This window comes from Anarhichas minor, unplaced genomic scaffold (genome assembly GCF_050575085.1).
Source record: "Anarhichas minor isolate MPS153535 unplaced genomic scaffold, ASM5057508v1 ptg000058l, whole genome shotgun sequence".
NCBI classification, from domain to species: domain Eukaryota; kingdom Metazoa; phylum Chordata; class Actinopteri; order Perciformes; family Anarhichadidae; genus Anarhichas; species Anarhichas minor.
In genome coordinates, this window is record NW_027466504.1 from 6,051,160 (window position 1) to 6,071,267 (window position 20,108).

Genomic DNA, 20,108 nt, shown 5'->3' on the forward strand with positions numbered 1-20,108 from the left:
AAATGAGTAAATGTGTTAGCATTTCAGTCAAATTACAGCACCAATCACACGAAGAACTAAACAAGGGGATCATTTCCTCTGGGGATGGGAGGAACATGTCCCCCCCTCACTTTTCAAAATCCCCCCTTTTTGGCTAGATGATAAATAAGTTATATTATGTGAATACTTGGGTGTGTGGTTGAGGAACCTCTGACTTTTTTGGATCTTGAATGAATACCCATTTGTCTGGCAGCTCACATGACACCCACTACAACACTAATGTTGTGATTGTTGGGGGTATGATGCAACTGAAAGGGCGCATCAGGGCACCTGGTGAGGAAGCCCCGGGGAGGTGTAACATCTCCTCACATGGTCTGAGAGCGCTGGAAGGGTCCCTCTGGAAGGAGTTGAGGGAATATGCTAAAAACATTTAGGTTGACTAGGATGAGGAACTATATAGAAAAAACAATTCCTTGTTCATTCTTGTGTTACTGTAATCCTTGATTTACAGTGGAATGATCAATGCTGCATTTTATTGAAGAGTGACCGTGTAAGATCTGGCCACATGCTCCAAACAAGTAGAGGGCAGCATTTCACCTCTACTACTAAGTCCATACTATTTCAATTTACAGACATCAGTGTAAAAAAATATTATTAAAAGCTACTATTTTTGCATTCATCTGTGTGTTTACTCTGCCCCTAGCCGGGGACTGTACAGTTTGTGCACACTGATAGTTTGTTTATTGGATTAAAGAGTGAAATCTAGGACTTGTGCTAGCTGGGCTAGCGTGCTCATTTCAGTAGAATCTCTGCAACGCGATACATAGACGTCTTTGACATAACGTCAACATTGTAACCTTTTCACATTCTGTCGAAAATGTTAGTTCATTTTTTTAATCTTGTGAACCGTGTTGCTCTCTGAGCTTAATTCCGTGTCGCTATGCTCCTCGTCACAGAAACGCTGCCGTGGAGGGCTTCATCCAGCAGTTCCTGTACACCTATCGTTTCCTCTGCACTCCCGAGGAGTTGCTGCAGTTCATAATGGATAAATTCATCTGTGCCGCAAGGTACTGCACACCCAGTAACAAATGAACACATAGAAACAACTATGCACAGTACAGCATGCCAACAAAAAAACAGGAGCATCTCCAGTCAGGCTTCTCCTGTAAACTACAAACGGCAATGCCCAATAGCACACAGTATGAAACGTCTTGCACTGCTTGCATGAGCATAATGTTTGTTTTCCCTGGCAGACAAGGTCCAGACATGTCGGGAGACTGTGTAAAGATCCTCCATCGCAGTTTGGACCTGCTCCAATTCTGGATAACAGACTGTAAACAGGTGGACTTCACACCAAAGTCCAGCCTTGTGGATACGTTGGAAAACTTCCTTAATGCTGAGGTAGACACACATAAGCATGCAATTTGCTCTGCACTCTATGGAGATGACTTGTTCCGTGACAAACTGTGTTTCCCCCCCACCCACAGGTGATTCCTGTAGACAGCCGAGGGGAGGCCCTTCTTGCCGCTCTCCACAGCCTCCCTTGTACGACTTGGATCCAAGGACGAGGAAGCCTGGTCAGCTTTGAGGAAGATGATGATTCTATGTGTGTGCATTCGTCTACTGAGGATCTTGTGAGAAAGGTCGGTCTTACATGGTGACGATTTACGCTCTGCTTTGTTTGGGGATTTTATTAATAATCACCTGTCATAATCTAAAAATCTCTGTTCTTCCCCAATCTTTTTTTTTTCTCTCTGTATTGAGCGTTATTCTTCTGTTGGGGACAACACACATGCAAACACTGCCCCACCAAAATAAAATACATACTGTACATCTTTAGGCTTTCATTTAGAGAGCATCTTGACTTTTTGAACTGTATTTTAAGTACGAATGTCTACTGTTGAACAAGAGCACCCTGCTATGAAACCTTATATTCATGTATTAGCCAGTGTGTTTACTTGAGTCAGAGCATGTGTCAAATCTCTTTCTCAACTCTGCAGTGGAGGTTCTCCAGAGTGGTGGAGTCCTCTGCGTCCCTGCCCAAAGACAGGGCCTTCTCCATCGCCGCCGCCCTGCCCGTGCCTTGCTACGGCTCCCCGGTGGACGACCTCCCCGCCGTCTGCCTGCAAAGTGAGGAGCGACTCCCCTTCGGCCGGAATGAAAACGGCGCGCAGCACGTAACCCAGCAGCTCACCCTGCTGCAGCAGGTCGGTGCACGGGTTCGACCCCCACACCCGGCACTCTATTCGTTGTCGTCTCTCTTTTACCACTAGAGGGAGGCATGCCTTTACGAATGCGTAGCGAGACCCTGATGAAAACAGTCAACTCCTGATCCCATTACTACATTATTACTACAAGAGTTATACATCTTGTTTTGTAGGGGATGTTCCAAGGATGTCATCCAGTTCATTTTCTCAACTCCAGAATACAAGGAGTCGGGGACAAGGTCTCGACCCCGAACAAGTGAGTGCATTGTTCCAGCATTACACACTTAGTAGAGTAAACAGTGTAGGCCACAGCATTTGATTCACATCCTTTCTATTCACCGAGCCCTTGTGTCCTGAGTGGAAGCTTTCACATTCTTCATGTTTCTCTGATTTCTTCCTCTTTTTTTTTTTTTTTCTCCCATTCTGCACCGTATACGAGGTCCTGTTGACTTGGTAACGTGTGTGTCAGTGTGTGACAGTGAACTGTCCTTATGTATCTGCGGCAGCGTCTGCTAAGCATACACAGTATAATGAATGGGAGACAGTGGTAGGCAAATAGCAGCCGGGCAAATGACCCCTCTTTTTTGCTTGACTAAAACAACTAATCAATTATAAAAGTTCCTGGTAGTTAATGAACAAATCAATGTATTACTGCCCCCCCCCCTCCACCAGGAATGTGTCTCAGCATCTCCCGCCAGCAGAGGGCAGCAGTCCACTTGAATGTGAGGAGACGCCGTCAGACAGCTACCTCCAGCAGCTGCTCACTTATGCTGACAGTGTTGCTAACTGGATCTCTGCTGAAATAGTCATCTGTGACTCCGTCAAGGTGAGAGGAGACATAACTCATGAAAGCAACGGGGCAGCCACAGCCTCTGCTTTGATTTCTCATCATGGGACACGGACTCTCATGTCAGCCACAGACTTTCCCCCATTATGTGCTTTCTGTTGCTTCTCCAACCTCATGGTTGAATGCTTCATAGACAGTTAGGAACACACACGTATAAACCCTGGAGCAGTTCTTCATTAAATGTAGGATGTCATAGGCTTTCATTTGTCTCACAAAAAGCTGAGAAACTCAATGAAAATGAATGTAATTTTATTATTATGGTCACTTTTTTTTGTCCCTTAGTTACTTCCTCATTCTTTCACATAGATATTCCATTTCATCATTTTTTTTTAAATAATCAGCTCTTTTCGGACATCTGTGCATACAATTCAGTTTGTGATATCTCCCATACTGATGTGACGACTCCAATACTCCAGCTGACACTTCAACTATTTACATTGTACTTCAACTTTTATCTCTGGTGCTTCAGCTTGCCTTACATTTCAACTGCTTTCATCTTTCACGCTTCAACTGACAGTTTAACTACTTGAAGTGCTGACTTACAAGCTGATAATTCAACTGCTTTCACCTCTGAAGGCCTTTGCACACCAAGCCCGTATTTCTGGTATGGTTTCTTAATCCGTCATCCGATAACAATCGTTACGCTCAGAAACCTCGCATGCTGAGTCCGATGTGTTTTATTATTGTCTTTGTTTTCGAAAAATGTGCAATAGGAGCCAGAACGGAAAGCGCTAATCCTAAATGGGGCTAATGAATGAATGACATTAGCGAGGAGCTATCGTTTAGCTGCCCTAGAGGACAACCACTACTGTCTAAAGTTTCGCACATCTTTGTTTTGCTGTCATCCCCAATTCCAGGCTGTTCTTCAATCACCTGTATGTATAGTGATAGACAAAGTGAATCTGCTTATCAGATGCCATTTGGGATGATTTGCATGCACGGTGGCTTTGAGTGGTCGAACAACTCTCTGAAAGCTTTTGACGGATGCAAAAATAAAAGTGCAGAAAATCCAATCGGCAATTTTAGGAGGACAAATACAGTGTTAAGCAAAGGCCTTTACCCCTTGAATGACAGTTCAACTGCTTTCATCTTCACACTTTGACCGTTCAGCTCCTCTCAATCGCTCACACACTAGCTGACAATTTCAACTGCTTACAGGACTTAAACTTTAAATGAAAAGCTCAAATACTTTTAGCGATGACACTCGTGTTACTTCAGAAGACGCGTTGAATGCTTTCAGGGTTTTAACTTAAACTGGATCTGCCATTTAACATCTCAGATGCAATTGATATTTTAAGACATTTTAACCTGTTTGCGATGTTTTGTGCACACTTGCATTGAACACTGACTAAGTGTAGTGTTTTTCTTCTTTTTCCCAGTGGACATTGCTTCATTACGCAGCATTAAGCATACCGCATGTGAAGACCTACTAGATTCTTGGGTTTTGCCTCGTTCGGCATTTTAGTTTTCTCATTGCAAGCTCTCCTCCCTTGCAGACACAAGTTGCTCTGCTGACCAAGTATCTGTGGATAGGAAAACATTGCTACGAATCCAGGAACTTTGCCACCGCCATGCAGGTCCTCGGAGGTCTGGAGAACGGGATTGTCAGGCAATTACCAGTAAGACTGCGTCTCATGAATTCCTCCTCACACAAGCTCGTGGGTTTTCTGTAATAAGTCACATGCCCTGCAGCTAAATGTTTTCTTCAGCGGTGATAGAATTGGGTGGTATTTAATTAGTTTCACAAATGAGAAAGTTGCATTAACGCATTCAAATAAGACGGGGAGAGTGCGAGCGCAGTGAGGAGTGTTGCCCGTCAATATGAGCAATTTTAAAAACCCACAATTAAGAGACACCAGTGTCGAGAATATATAATACGCTTTCATATTTCCTCGGGTTATGTTCATTGACTCTTGTGTTGCATTGAAGCCAGGGTATAATTAGTCTTCCTTTTGGAGCTATACTAAATAAAACTTCCTCCCTTCTTGCCAACAGGCTTGGAAACATCTGTCTTCCAAGGTGTGCGAGATCCTGGAGGAGCTACGAGCTGTGCAGGTGTGTGTGTGTGTGTGTGTGTGTGTGTGTGTGTGTGTGTGTGTGTGTGTGTGTGTGTGTGTGTGTGTGTGTGTGTGTGTGTGTGTGTGTGTGTGTGTGTGTGTGTGTGTGTGTGTGTGTGTGTGTGTGTGTGTGTGTGTGTGTGTGTGTGTGTGTGTGTGTGTGTGTGTGTGTAAGTGCGTTGTTTGTAACTGAACGCCAGGCTGGTCACATATTGTGAAACTGGGCTGCAGGGCAAACAAATCAATAGAAAAACAGCTTCGAGCTACTCGCGTGTGTGCTGAGAGCTCACAGCTGGCTCTGCATCTGAAAGTTATCCCCAAAAGAACCTGATGCATCGACCAACACATATCACTCTCTTGGCAACTCTCCTGCTAAGCTGCAATAAAGAGAATTGTGTATGCTCTCTCGGCTTTGAAATGTAAAGCGGTTAAAATTTGTCGGGAAAAATCCTCTCGAGTCTTTCAATGGCATTGCACCGCTACGTCAGGCCACGCTTGTTTACCGCGGCAAGCGCCTGAGACTTAATTGGACATTTATTTCAAATGCTCCATCCCAGAAAGAACTCATTTATCTACTGTGCGGATGAATTGCTCTCTCCTCAGGTGTTTCTGAAGAGTGACGACCTGTGTCTGATGGGGGGAGAACACACGAGGAGGAGGCCCACCCTGCCGTCGGCCCACATCCTGGCCATGCACGTCCAGCAGCTGGAGATCGGAGCCTTCACCCTCACTACCGGAGCTTACAAGTGGACCAAGCTCAGGTGAGGGGGAATCATTGCTACCTCTGTAAACAAGCTGCTGTGGCCCTTTAACTGAAAGAGTTTCATTGCTGATCAGTTCACGCAGCCGACTGCAAAATCCTATCGTTGGGAACACACGTCCACATTTATGAGGTGTTCATATGGCCTCACGCCACCGAATCTAACGCAAATAATTATAAAGTAATGATGACTGCACTGATCCTTAACTTGGCACTGTGATGACTCACTTTTACTGTAGTCCCTCTGATCCGGCTGCTACTGTAACGTGGTTACAGTAAACAACTTTATCAATTTATAACACAGATTTGTTGAATACTTGATTCTGGACGGTCTGTTTGTATGAATAACAGACTGTTGCTACGCAAGCAGCAGCAAGAGGACTCGTTTTTTTAGAGGAAGCAATAAGATCATTTTTCGATAGCTGTGACCTGAGGCGTTATGTTTTTGGGTTGTCGGTCGTCCGTCTGGTCCATTCTCGTGAACCCAATATCTCAGGAATATCTTGAGGGAATTTCTTCCGCACGAACGTCCACTTGGACTCAAGGATGAACTGATTATATTTTAGTTGACCTCACAAAACACATTTTCGACCATAACATACGAAAATGTATATGGCACCTATGATAATTCCACGCAAATGTCTAATAGGATAAAATTATGAAGTGATGACATGTAAGACTGCGGATGTAAACTGCAACATGACTGGTTGACGCGTGTCAAATTATTGATTGATTTAGTATTAAGAGGGATGACGCACAGCGAGCGCGACATTATTGCGAAATGAACCTCGTTCAAAGTGATTAAAGACCCGATAACTGGCTCACTGTACATTCCCCCTTTCTTAATACTGAGAGAATAAAACGCATCAGCTCCACATGCAGACAGCTAACTGTTGATTTACGCTTCAAGTTCATTTCACAAATGATCACATAGCTATCTGATTTTTGCAGTTTTTTGCTTTTTTAGTCTAATTATTGTTTTCAAATTATATTATTGATAGTATAGTCAGTAATTGGAAAAATACATTTGTGTCAAGGAACACTGGACCGATGTTTCTGTCTGATTTATTGAACCTCGTGCAGACATTTGATGGTATGAAAATCAACCTTCCATGAAACGAACGTGCAAAAGATTTGCTTGGATCATAAAAAGACTTTCTCCACAATAAAGTTGAATTCGTTTGTTATGAAAATGATTCGCAGTGCAACATTTTAACCACGTGGAAAATCAAATGAGTCGCAACAGTGCAATCCATGTTCTGGATAGAGGAATATTGGATGGGCACGTGCTTTTATTGCTACACTATATAACATTTTCTGTTATATCACATGTAAACACACGCTAGAAAAACACAATTACTAATCCATTGTGACCAATCACCATGGACATTATTTAGTTTGTCTAGTAGAATTTTATTGTCATATACATTAAGAAGTGCTGTTGAACATTCAAATGCACTGAAATACATCTGGCCCGGCTCTCACATCCCTTAAAACTATACATAATGAAGAGACAACAACAATCAGAGGTACCTCTACAATAATGAATAAATCACTGTGGGTCCTTGTCCGACAGAAACTTTAGGCCTGGTGAGGAGGTGTGGTTGACCCCTTTGAATTCTGTTTCATGTGATGAAAATCTCTGTTGAATACATTTTGAGAAAGTTGCCAAATAACTTAATGTCTTATTTCTGGTATTATTGCGTTGTGAGATCGATCGCAAACATTATCACTGCCCGAATCTCATCTGTTAGCGTTTTAATAAACTCACCGTCATTCAGCGTTTGTGGAATATATCTCCGACCTTTTTTGCTTTTCCACCATTTTCTCCTCTGCTCCGAAACTCTTAAGCCTCAAACAGTTTTTCACCTCAAGACATCTTTTAGCGGCTAAGATGCTGTCTGAATAACACCAGGACCGTGTCTTAACTATAAGGGGAAACCATTAGAAAAACATCATAATTCTAAGAATTGTCTAAGAATTCCATCATTAGGAGCAAATCTTTTGTACGAGGAAGCTTTATGAATACAATCCCAGTAGAGTGTGAGATCTGAATGCATACAAATCTGATTTAATTTACACTTTCACATTGATGTAAACTGGTGGCTGAACAGTTTTTGGACTCCCCTAAAATCAACAATGACCTCCTTTTGCTTTCTCAACATCTTGGTAGAGGTTGTTGTCTTGACGCCACATACTGTACATATGTCCCCCACCTCCTTCCTACGACGGGTGTCCTCTCTGTCATTTAACGCACCAATCCCTGTGGTGTCATCAGACAATTTCCCTCTGCTGTTATTATATTTGGCAACACAGTCGTATGTGAACAGACTGTAGAGTCGGGGGACTAAGGCAAATCTAATAACTAATAAAATGACTCCCGGTAGCGCCACTGCTTGTAGCAATCGATATGTTTATAAAAAGCCCAGACCTCTTTACATTACAACCATGATTTAACCGCATGCTGCAATTTGCACTCATTTGTTTTCGTTAGAGGTGTGACATTAGTGAAATGGACATACAGCCAATGAAATTAGCCTGCTGCCTGTCTCATCCAGTGACACAATATACTAACAGTTAGTGTCATTAACTGAAAATCAGCTCTCCCACCACATCCCGAGAATCCGTCTATGACAAAGTCGGCCAACTCGCTACGAGGACACATTTTCCTCGTGTCCTTCTCCTCCAGTCCAATATGGCCGACCAGATGCTGAGGTCACAACAAGTGGCGGTTGGATGGTAATGGCACAGCTGTTGGATTTGGGTTGCTAGTTGGGGTGCCAGTGTTGCGCCAGATGGCGCCCGTGGGATGCGGTTTGATTGGAAAAGAGGTTTCGGGCCAGATGCTGAGAGGCGACTGTAGCCAGATGCTGGGGTCAGGAGATCTAGCAGGAGGAGGCAGAGACGCAGCTGGTTGCTGTGGACCCGGGGTTATCCCCGCTCTATCCAAATCAGGTCACAGACAAAAAAACGATGCTGCTGCCAGGAAGGAAACATAGGTATGATATGCACCTAGATAGAAATGCTTTTCATGTTTTCACTTTTCCTTCTGCTCTTTATTCCTATTTCGTGCCGCCCCGTGCTCTCGCCCATCCGTCCTCGGATCCAAGGAGCATAGCAAAGGTTGTGAGTCAGGTCCACGCCTTCCAGGAGGCCGTGTACCCTTACAGCCCGGACCGGGAGCTGCAGGACTACCTTCGGCGCCGCATCGCCCGGCTCGCCCCCTCTGACATCCACCTCTTGGCCGCCGACAAAGACGCCAGCTTCCAGCAGACCAGCGAGCGACAAGCGCGGAGGATCCAGGACAAGCTGAGGAGGGTTAAGGCCACTTTCCAATGAGCCCCGACCCAGCGACATCTCAGAGCCCAGAGCGAGTCACCACCACCGGGTCAACACCTCATGTCCAAGCCCAGGCTGAGGCGCCAGGCCCACGCCACGACCCGCTGAGGCCTCTGTGGTCCTGGCAGCAGAGGCTTGTGAACTGGAAAACTTTGTCTCATGTTCACTATCTGTCAAAGGCCCCTTAACTAAAGTCAGTGAATCAGTTTAGACTCTCAAGCAAACTTCATTTATAACTCGCACTCTTAAGATTACACAGATAGTTTGCCTAGGTTAATATTAGCAATTTCTTTCCACAAAGAGCATTAATTGGTGAAGTTTATGATTTGCAAAGATTCTTTCTCGGCTCATATACTGACATTTTGAATCATTATTAACTGTTAAAGCCTCATACGTGGACCGAACATCCCAACAACTATTGCATGGGTTGCTGTGAAAGTTGTATGAATATTCATTGGAGCCCCTAAGAGGTCCCCGGACTCTTCCTCTCGCGTGACTGTGAGGTTCACATTTGCGATTTTCAGTTAGATGTCTCGAGAACTATCGGATGGATTGCCATGAAATTAAAATGGTGTCTCACACAGGATGAATTGTAACAACCCCGGTGATCTTTTCAGCCACTATTGATTTTGACTTCGGCCGTACGTACGTTTTAATGCTAGTTAGCAAATATTAGCGTGCTAACAGGCTAATATTGATGCAGGCTAATAAGATGGTGAACATTATGTATGTATGTGTTTGCATTGTCATTGTGAGCCTGTTAGCATGCTGTCGTTAGCATTTAGCTAGCGCGGCTGTTGACCCTTAGGGCTGGGTAATGCTACAGAAGAACTGGTTCCTACGACACATCGTCTGACCACATTGGAGGGCAAAAAAACATTAAAGCTGCCACATTGGAACCAGATTGAAAAGCCTGCCATCACTGAAACGTGCAAGGCACGATGATTGTTTAAATACGGGGATAACTGAGCACACTTTCACACTGTGCCGCATTCGTAGAGTTGCTATCGTTTATACGCACAGAAAGTGTGATTTGACAGTTGTGTAAAGAATGAAAAACAGAGATATAGAAAGAGGAGTTCAAACCCTGGCTCTTTTTCTCAACTCTGCACACCTGGCCAATTACTGTGTGAAGTGAGGAGTGAATGTCGGATTTGCATGTTTGAGAGAGTTATGGAAATCAGCAGCACCCCCAAAAAAATCTCAAAGCTGTTCAACCATTGGACAACCAGTTCTGACAGAGAATACAGCAGCCTTGTAACCTAATCCTGAGGCGCTGTCCTGAACAATGATCTTGTGTCAAGGTACAGTTTCCGGACGTTCATTATTTCAAGATGATACTGTACTTAAGAGGTGCATATTTCTAGATCAAATTATATTTAATCATATGACACAGCAAACCTGGGAAAGTGTGTCATTCCTGCAGGGAAATATTGTGCACATTTCACAGAAAGGTGACAGATTTGGGGGTAAATAGGGGCCCAACAGCTCATTTTTACCCGAGGCCCCCAGCAAGTGAACCCAGCCATGTCAAACTGTGAAATATTTGATGTTGCTGAAACGTGTGTGACTTGTAGGAAACGAGACAAAACAATTCAGAATGTATTCGATTTCCAGTGTTTATTGATCATATATTTTAGTAACATACAAAAGTGTAGTTTCTCTTAAATAACAAAAATGAGATTTATACGACTAGATTGGTAAATGAATATCTAAATATGAATCCCATTCAAACAGCACAATGTGACGCGATAGCATTTATTATCAATAAACGTGTCGCGCAGGGCAAAAGACTATGCGTCTGTCATGACAACACCGTCCCGTTACAGAGAAAGTGATGGAACGTAATGAGATGGCAGTGTGCAAAATGTCATTTGAGGAATGATGTTCAGTCAATTTTTTTTATTTTCCTTTCCTCTCTCTCTCCCCCCCCCCCCCCCCCTCTCCACGGCCTTCTGCCATGAAGCACACCGTGGAGATGGAATGTGACGTGCCATGAATATTTGCCTAATTCAGCCAAATAAATGAGATTTTATAAGCCACCTCTTGCCAAAGCGCGTTATTGTCAGACAATATCCGTGATAAAGCGTGGCCGGTTACAGCTGTCTGGAGATGTGAGGTGTGGTGCGAGCAGCTCTCCTCATGTTGGGAGTTAAAGCTGCATAGTGAACTTTCAGTGTGCTTTCTGGCATTTTTCTCCTCTTAATTATCACTGGACGATTTGCCGTGGTGTGTAATGGTTACATTTTACTTTCAGCCAGTATACCAAACCTGACCAGAAGGACAATTTATCACCGTTGCATCATTATCCTTATTGTGCTGACCTCGACTTTTACTTCCTTAATGTTTGGGCTTGCACACCTGATGAAGGGGAGTATGTACGTTACATGGGCTGTGTGTCAAATAGTCAATAAATGTACAGTATTTTGTCCTATAGTGATATTGCGTGTGTTTGGGGTCACACTGCTATAAAACTCTAATAACACAAATCAAAACGGGCTTATTTGTGATTTGGGATGGGTGGTGCTGCCTAAACTCTAACACTGATATCGAGCAGATGGAAATCCATCGTATTTAACCGTGTTTAACAGCTGAGGTCTCTGAGGCCCCAAACTGAGTTGCTTCCTGTATGTAAAGACTTCTGAAACCCGATCAACTCAAAATCATATTTACATGCAGTTCTCATAATAACAGTCATGAAGTGTCAGTGGTGGAACGTATCTGTGCACATTTACTCAGCCGTAGGTACAACTTTGAGCTGCTTGCACTTTACTTGAATATGTCCATTCCATGCCACTATCTGTTTCACATCATTCAAGAGGGCCACGTTGTACTTTTTACATTTATCTGACGGCTGTATAGTTACTTAACAAAACCTGCAAGCACGTCATAAGCGAAGCACTGCAGTACTCTATCAGTACATCCTCTACAACAGTGGTTCCCAAACTTTTTCTGTCAAGACCCCCTTTGATGATATAGGAACATTGGACGACCCCCCCCCGCAACCCGACCCCAAATTTTTCTTGGTTTTTAATGAATTGCATTATAATGCATGAACTGTATAAAATATTTTTATTTCTTTCTAAAATAAGTACATATCACTTCACAGTTTATTCTTCAGTTTGTTTAACTGGGAAAAAAAATAGCAATAATAAAATATATATAAAATAAAAAATATATAAAATAATTTGTAAATACAATTAACTTAATTTCAAACAAAGTGCAAACAACATATACTGTATTTCCTCACATTGAACAGCAGGTTTTCTCAAACAATAAAATAACACAATTATGAACAAGGTGTGCAGGTCTACATGGACCATATTATTTTGTGATCATATTCCTATGTATATTCCTATTCATATATATCAATCAGTGACTGGTGTGGGCTTGCTTTGCTTTACAGATTTTGTCAAAGCGGGGTTGCTGGTTGGAGATAGCTACTCTCAGTTCATTCTCAATGTTCAACTTTGATCTGTATTTGGTCTTCATTGCAGCAACTGCAGAAAACCCTGTTTCACATAAATAGGATGTGGCAAAAGGCAACAGTATGCCCATAGCTCTTTGGCCTAGTAGTGGGTAGTCTTTCTCCACTCCAATCCAAAACACAGCCAGTGAATTGGATGTGAACTGTAGTCTCCTTGTTGAGTCAGATGTCATGTCAATGTACTGCTCTTCCTCTGTGGTACTGAGGTACCTTAGTTTGAGGCGTTGTCGAGGTGGTCGCGTCGCCTGTTGCGGCTGTAACAGAAGTTCCATCGGATTTGCGCTTTAGACCAGTCACAAATCTGTCCATCTTTGTACATACTTCCTTCTCTTATCTTTATCTTTCTCTGTCGCTCCGTATCTTTCTCGCTCTGTGTCGCTGTGTGTCTCTCTCTCGTTCGCGCTCCCTCACTCTCTCTCTCCCTCGCTCGTTCGCGCTCTCTCGCTCGGGCGCGCGCTCGCTCTCTCGCTCGCGCGCGCTCGCTCTCGCTCTCGCTGGTTTTGCCACAGTCGGTCTGTGACATGAGCCGCTCTGGTGGCGTGGTTGGAACACAGTGCATGTCACGTCGGTTATTTTATATTGTTTTACCGGTGTATGTGTGCGTCTGTGTGTGTGGGTTGGTGATGAAGCCGCGACCCCCCTGTAGTACCACCGCGCCCCCCTAGGGGTCGCGACCCCCACTTTGGGAACCACTGCTCTACAACATGAAAAGGCTGCTTACACCTTTATACATTGTAATTATGATGCAATAATATAGTAAATGAGAATACAAAGCTGATTTTACAAGCAAATCAAACCTATGCAGGAATTTGACTTATAATGGATATTTCTGGAGGGCGGTATTTTTACTTTAAATAAAGGACTGACTTGACTACTGGTCTGCAGGAAATGTTCATGAATAACCTGAAATGGATCCTGTGAAAACACCACAACTTCCCAAATGTATTGATTTTATTGACTATGTGAGTTAGATAAAATACAACGAATTGATTGATTTAATTATTTATTTTAATCCAGGCTTTAGTGACCCTGTCGAAATTAGAATACAGTCTCTTCTGCCAGGCCCTTTCCCCTGTGGGGACAGAAAGAGAGAGCCCACGCAGGCAGAGCTGAGGAAATCGGCGCAGTGTGAAGGCGACGTCCCGGGTGGCTTTTTTGTGTTGTTTTTGGTATTGTTATCTAACGGCATCGGGGCTCATCTTCAAAGCGTCAGAGATAAAGAGCTCCAGAGGGCCGAGGGGACTCCGGCCTCCGCCGCGACAGATGGCCGACAGAGGAGACGACCAGGTCCCTGCCTCTTATCTGCTTTTGTCGCAGAACTAAACGATCAGTTTAGCGCCATTGTCAGAAGCTACCGCACGCGGAGATCTCACAAAATCGGACGGGCCGTCCCACCGGTTCATGTGGCCCCGAACAGACACGATGTGATCCCGCCAGTCAGCGTGGTGACACTTTACAGATCACACCCAAAGCCGATGAAAAAAAGTGTATATCTCAACTAATGCATTACTAATATCTTTTCAATGTGTGCGGCTATTGGTGCCAATTTAGGGATTACCGCGTCCTATTGCGGGTTTGTTTGGGCTCACAGACTCTCTCCCACCCCACCCCCCCCCCCCCCCCCCAGCTTCCTCGCAGCTTGTTTTGGCATATTTACATGTGAACGGTCCGACAATCCGCCGTAATTGTGTTGCTACTGTAATGCCTTTGATTCGTAATGTTTGAAGCGCCTGTGCCAAACGCTGGCTCGCGGGTAGCCGGCGCCAGCGCTCACCGGGGTATCAATACGTCATGTCAATACGAAAACCATCCAGAGGGATCATCATCATCCCCCCCCCCCCCTTCCCCCCCATTTTGATATAGTGCAGTACAACAGAAGAGCTGAGCATCATTTACCACAGATCAAGTCCCCTTGTGTAATGCAGGGATCACTATTATTAGGATTAAGTGCTCCAATCTGGAGCCACGCCTTAAATACCCCCCCCCCCCCCACCCCCCCACCCCACACACACACCCAAAAAATAGATGAGTGAGCTGTGGAAGAAGTATTCATTATTTATGTTAATATCCACACCATAAAAAATACTTCATCACAAGTCACAACATTTGTACTAAAATTGTAATAATAAGCTGTGCTTGTTGTAGTTGGCGAGCCCAATATTTCGCGTCCTTGTGTGTAAAATCTTAATCTAAAAAAATGAATTTAGTAATTATGGTTGTGAAATAAATATAGTGGAGTACAAAATTAGCTCCTGAAATGTAGTAAAATAGAAGTATATGAGCATCAAATGGATACTCTAGTAGAGCACCTCGAAATGAAATCGCATGGCCTGTACTTAGTTACTTCCCTCCCGACGTCTCTGGATGCTTTCCGTCCACTCACATGGAGATTACCAGAGACATTAGATCAGTCATGGACAAGTTAACCTGTATTGTCTGAAGTGAGACCACTAAGAAGACTGGTTATTCTGACACCTTTGCTCCGGTGCTACTGTATGAAAAACATGAAAGCGCGTCTCCACCTCTGCAGCAGATACAGCTGTTTCTGCAGAGCCCCCCGGTTTCAGTCGGGGCGGACAAATGTATGAGCTCAGGAGGGTTCTCACAGACTCGGCGGCGCCAGTTCTTCACACACTCACAGGATATGTAAAGACTTCAATAACGAGCCATTAACCCCTAATCATCGGGATCGATCGGGCGTTAACAAGGGCCTCTACATATGCAAATTGCCAGCCAAGGGGCCAGGGCGCTATAAAAGCTGGCCCCCGGCCGAGTGTGGGTTTGCAACCACACTCACGCCCTCTGACATCTGGTGACTGTGCAGGTCACTGAGCAGCACTGCGAACATGGTGAAATACTTTTCCGTGGACTGGCTGGCCCAGAGCCATCTCCAAGGCGCACCGGCCGAGGACCACGGAGCTGGAGCGGATACCGCGCCGAACTGCAGGCCCCACATGCCCTGCATGGTGCAGCCGCGCCCGCCGACTTTTGGCAAGGGTTACCTGCAGCCGAAACCCAAAGCATTAAAGCCAGTCGAGCACGCGGAGCGAGTGGATAGCAGCGGGCAGGACTCCAGCCTGTGCTCACCTTTTCATCCGACAAGCTGCGCCTCTCCGAGTAAGTACTTAATAGCAGCCTACAACTCCTAACTTTTAAACCATAGGTCTTTTACGCGCAAGCACAGTTTGTAACCAGAGTTCTTCTTTTTTTTAATCTCTCCAGTTTCAGAAATGAACGGTTATTCCTCCGGGTACGAGAGCGAGGCGGCCTCATCTGAGTGCCTCTCTGTGGACGAGGGAAGCGACGCGGAGAAAGACGCGCCGCAGCGCCGTGTGCGCACAAAGTTCAGTATCGAGCAGATCAGCAAACTGGAAAAGATCTTCAACAAGCACAAATACCTGGATGCCGGAGAGAGAGTAAAGACGGCGCAGAAGCTGAACCTCACAGAAACTCAGGTAAGAAGAGACATTCAGTGTAAACAAACCCGTTTAAATAATGAGGGATTCCCCTGATTCTGCATTACTCTGGATCTAACTTCATTTCATTGTTGTTTTTTTGCTTGCTCTCAGGTCAGGACCTGGTTCCAGAACAGGAGGATGAAGCTAAAACGGGAAGTTCAGGACTACCTTGCTCCCCAGATCCCACCGGTGTTGTTCCAGCCTCTGCCCCCTGTTCACCAGTACCACATCGTGGCCGGACAGCGACCCCATTACCCCGCGACCGGCCCGGCCTTTTACCCGCAGCTGGTCCTCCAGCAGCAGATGCGCCCTCACCACCATCCCCCTCCTCATCACATGATCTGCAACCCACATTTCTACTAAACAAACTGTCAACCAGAGACTTTTCCGACTGAAACACTTAGGATCCAAACACGTGCAATCCAGATTTGTTTTTAATTTGATGTTTGATTTGTTTTTATTTTATTGGATATATATAAGTTGTATATATAATTTACAAAAAAAGTCTATTTATAATTGAATAAAGTCTATCTTCTATACTGCAGCACTGGACTTTGCCTTTCATCTGTGCTTACACAAGCTATTAGATGCAGGCCTACAGCTGCAACTGCACTGGGTATCTTCAAGATAATGGTGATGATATTATCTCTATTGCAGGATTAGTTCAACACGAATAGATCATCCTGTCTGTCATCTTAAGACGGGGAGGTTGGAAGAAAGAACTGTTGGAGGTGGGAGTTAACCATTATCACAACTCATTGTATGGATCTCTTCTAATATCAAGATAAAAAGGCCCAAAACCCGGCCAAACCAATCCATATAAAGAAGTCATAATAAACGAAATCACAAGGATTGTACTGTTGAAAGAAAAAAAACACACGAAACGAACACATTCTTATTGAGCCTCTCATACAGACATTATGTTTTTTTTTACCTGTCAACAAAGACCGACCATATGCTCTTCCTTTCACATGCATTGTTTGCCCCCCCCCCCCCCCCCCCCCGCCATCGCTGCTCTTCAAACGCCAGCTAACGGGGAGAACACGGGCAACAATTAGTCCTAATTAAGCCTCTCGTTGATGAGTTCACACTTACAGCAGGAGCCCTCCGGTCCGGCTCCAGAGAGTCTGGGGTTCTGTGTGGCCGAATAAATCAGATCTGGGCGAGTGAAGTCTGAGGCCTGCGGTTAATACGCGATTATGTGATGAGATGTGGAGATAGAGCACTTTCAGATAACCAGAAGGTCCTACATGTGCATGTATTTAAAACCAATATAATCGCCATTGTGCTTTGAGGTTACCTGCAGCATGGGGGGGGGGGGGGGGGGGGGGGTTATAGGTGCCCAGAGGCTCCTCAGCATATGTCTCATTCAAATGGAGTCAACAGTGATCAAACGGAAGTTTTTTTCACTTTCACACATGCAGACACACCCACCATGTCCCACCATAACAAAGGCTTCATCAGCGGGTTTCTTGGTGCTCAGACAGCCGGGCGCTCCTGTCTGCAACTGTAAAAAAAAAAAAAAAAAAAAAGCTAGTCACATATTTGACAGCCATGTATGCGATATTTTGATTGGAATAAAATTATTAGAATTTATATATTTGGCACTGAAAAAAGTCCCACTGAAAAACAAAACACAGGAATAAAAAGGTTTTTTATTTTGGCATTAATGCGTTTTCTGAGATGACCCATGCTGTTATAGCTGAATGGACAGAAATGACTTTGAAAACAGTAATTAATATATGCCATATCGTTAATTGTTGTGACAGCAACAATTACTTTATTCCACAGCAGGATTTTCAACCAGATGCCAACAGGGTGCAGAATAAAGCTATGTCTGCTGACAGCCTCTAATGAGGACTCTCTTTACAGCCATCTGAAGGCAGCAGTTCACCTGTCTGTCCAATCTGCAGTCTCTATGGACTGAATTTGTGCGCTATTAAGCCACAATTACGCACGACAGATCAGTTGGTTACATTTTGTGCCACCAGCATCAGACTGTTGTAAAATGACCACACAACCTTTCTGTGCTTCTCTGCGCATCTAACGATTTTTTCCCTTCCTTTTATTAATTATTATGCATTTTCTTCTGCTCATCAACAGGCATATTTCACAAACTGCCAGTGCGTCATGACGTGAAGAGCTCTATGGCATTCTTTCTGATCCTGTGCTCAATTGCGCCACACAATTACCAGAAGAGCGTTTGGCAGGGCGCACTTGAATGTGATCTTTGTTCACAGGCATAGCGCCTGTGGTGTCCTCTTGTCCACACAGAGCAGCAATGGATGTATAGAGGTAAAGAGATAAAAACTAACACTCTGTGGAGAGAAAGTAGGCTACTGATATCAGCTGATTGTGAAAACAGACAGGATGGACATCTAAACCATGAAGCACCATCACTCAGAAATGTTGAATAAAACGCCCCACAGTGGCCTAAAGTGTGTGTTATAAAAAAATAATTAAACAGTCACGTATAGTATGCCAAAAAGATGTCATAATGTATTTTCTATTTTAGGCTTAAATGCATCAATCTGGTGTACTTTGAGAGAAACATTAAGAGGCTAGATCTATGGAGACCTTTGTGCTCTTTATAGCAGTGTTTAACTATAACTAAGTACATTCAGCTTACTCAAGTACTTAAGTACAATTTTGAGGAACATGTACTTAGTTATAGTTATTATAATATGTATTTCCATTTTATATAACTTTATACTTGCAGTCCAATACAACTTAGAGGCAAATATTGCAGTTTTAACTTAACTACATTTATTTTACAATATTAGGTATTAGTCATAAAAGTCATGAAAAGTCATAGTATAGTATGCTGAAAGGTCATAGTATAGCATGTCGAAAAAAGTCATTGTATAGTGTTAACATGCCCGAGCGGCCATGGGGGCAAATAAGCAGATCAGGAGTCTAGAAGAGGTTTCAGATGAAGCTTCATTTGTTTTTTCATTCCAACACCACACCAACGGTTCACCATCACCGACCAGTTCCCACCAGCCTCGACCAGTCCCTCCACACGAACAGACTGAGCTCCTTATACTGTAAACACCTGCTCACTCTAATTAGCCCAGACATACCATCTACAGGTAAGTATATATATCAACAAAATATGTACAATACATATTTCCATGATTTCACCAACCCAAAGATATCAATAATAATTTACAAATATTTACAATCAACAAGAAAATTCATTAAAAAGTCATAGTATAGCATGTTGAAAAAGTCATAAAAAAGTCATATAGTATTTCGAAAAAAGTCATAGTATACTGTAGCTCGTCAAAAAATATCATACAAAAGTCATAGTATAGCATGTCGAAAAAGGTCTTTGTACAGTATGTCGAAGAAAGTCATATAGCAAGTACCATACTCCAATATTTGAATGATATATTTTTAAAGCATACAAGACAATTAGAGGACACATGAGCTGCTTAAATGGGCTGCAATGTCAGCTTCATTCTTAAGTTCTGGACATCAAGTGTAATCACACTGTGATATCTGAATGTTCATGTCTGTTACAGACCATATCCTATGATTTCATAAAATAGGCCACTGATCTTAAAATATTTTGTACACTTTCAATATTCAGCATCAAATGCAACTGGTAATGAGAACAAAACATCATACCCCAGAGCTTCAGCACAGTGAAGATGTTGTCTCAATTGTTCTGTATAACGTTCCTCTTCTTCCCAGATGTCATCAATGGAGGCCCTGTTCAGACAGGAGACACAGAAAGACACATTGCTCTTCGAGTGCTTGGAATTTGCAAAACAACTTGACACAACATGTCGCTTTCAATTCTGAGAGAGATAAACATGCAGTCGACAGGAACCTCGAGTCAAACAGGTGAGAGAGACTAAACACGCCAACATGGTGTGAGAAAAGTCGAGATCCTACTGTCAATGTTGGAACCTGTCACATCTACTCTTCAGCTACTTCTTTGTGATGTTCATGCTGTTTTTGGTTCA

At 43.7% G+C, this 20,108-nt stretch overlaps 2 protein-coding genes across 2 annotated transcripts in view; both read left to right on the forward strand.

Moving 5' to 3' along the window:
• Nucleotides 1-9,189, forward strand: part of kndc1 (kinase non-catalytic C-lobe domain containing 1) — a 33,688-nt gene extending 24,499 nt beyond the window's left edge. Inside the window, exons 22-31 of the mRNA XM_076077034.1 lie at nucleotides 936-1,046; nucleotides 1,233-1,380; nucleotides 1,467-1,622; nucleotides 1,980-2,186; nucleotides 2,360-2,442; nucleotides 2,859-3,012; nucleotides 4,530-4,652; nucleotides 5,029-5,088; nucleotides 5,694-5,851; nucleotides 8,961-9,189. Of these exons, the coding sequence (XP_075933149.1) occupies nucleotides 936-1,046; nucleotides 1,233-1,380; nucleotides 1,467-1,622; nucleotides 1,980-2,186; nucleotides 2,360-2,442; nucleotides 2,859-3,012; nucleotides 4,530-4,652; nucleotides 5,029-5,088; nucleotides 5,694-5,851; nucleotides 8,961-9,189 (1,429 nt within the window). The remainder of the gene's footprint in view (nucleotides 1-935; nucleotides 1,047-1,232; nucleotides 1,381-1,466; nucleotides 1,623-1,979; nucleotides 2,187-2,359; nucleotides 2,443-2,858; nucleotides 3,013-4,529; nucleotides 4,653-5,028; nucleotides 5,089-5,693; nucleotides 5,852-8,960) is intronic.
• Nucleotides 9,190-15,522: 6,333 nt separating this feature from the next.
• vox (ventral homeobox) lies at nucleotides 15,523-16,497 on the forward strand. The gene is made up of 3 exons (XM_076076543.1): nucleotides 15,523-15,793; nucleotides 15,899-16,131; nucleotides 16,246-16,497. Exons 1-3 carry the CDS (start codon nucleotides 15,523-15,525, stop codon nucleotides 16,495-16,497), a joined length of 756 nt encoding a protein of 251 aa, XP_075932658.1.
• The last annotated feature ends 3,611 nt before the right edge of the window (nucleotides 16,498-20,108 follow it).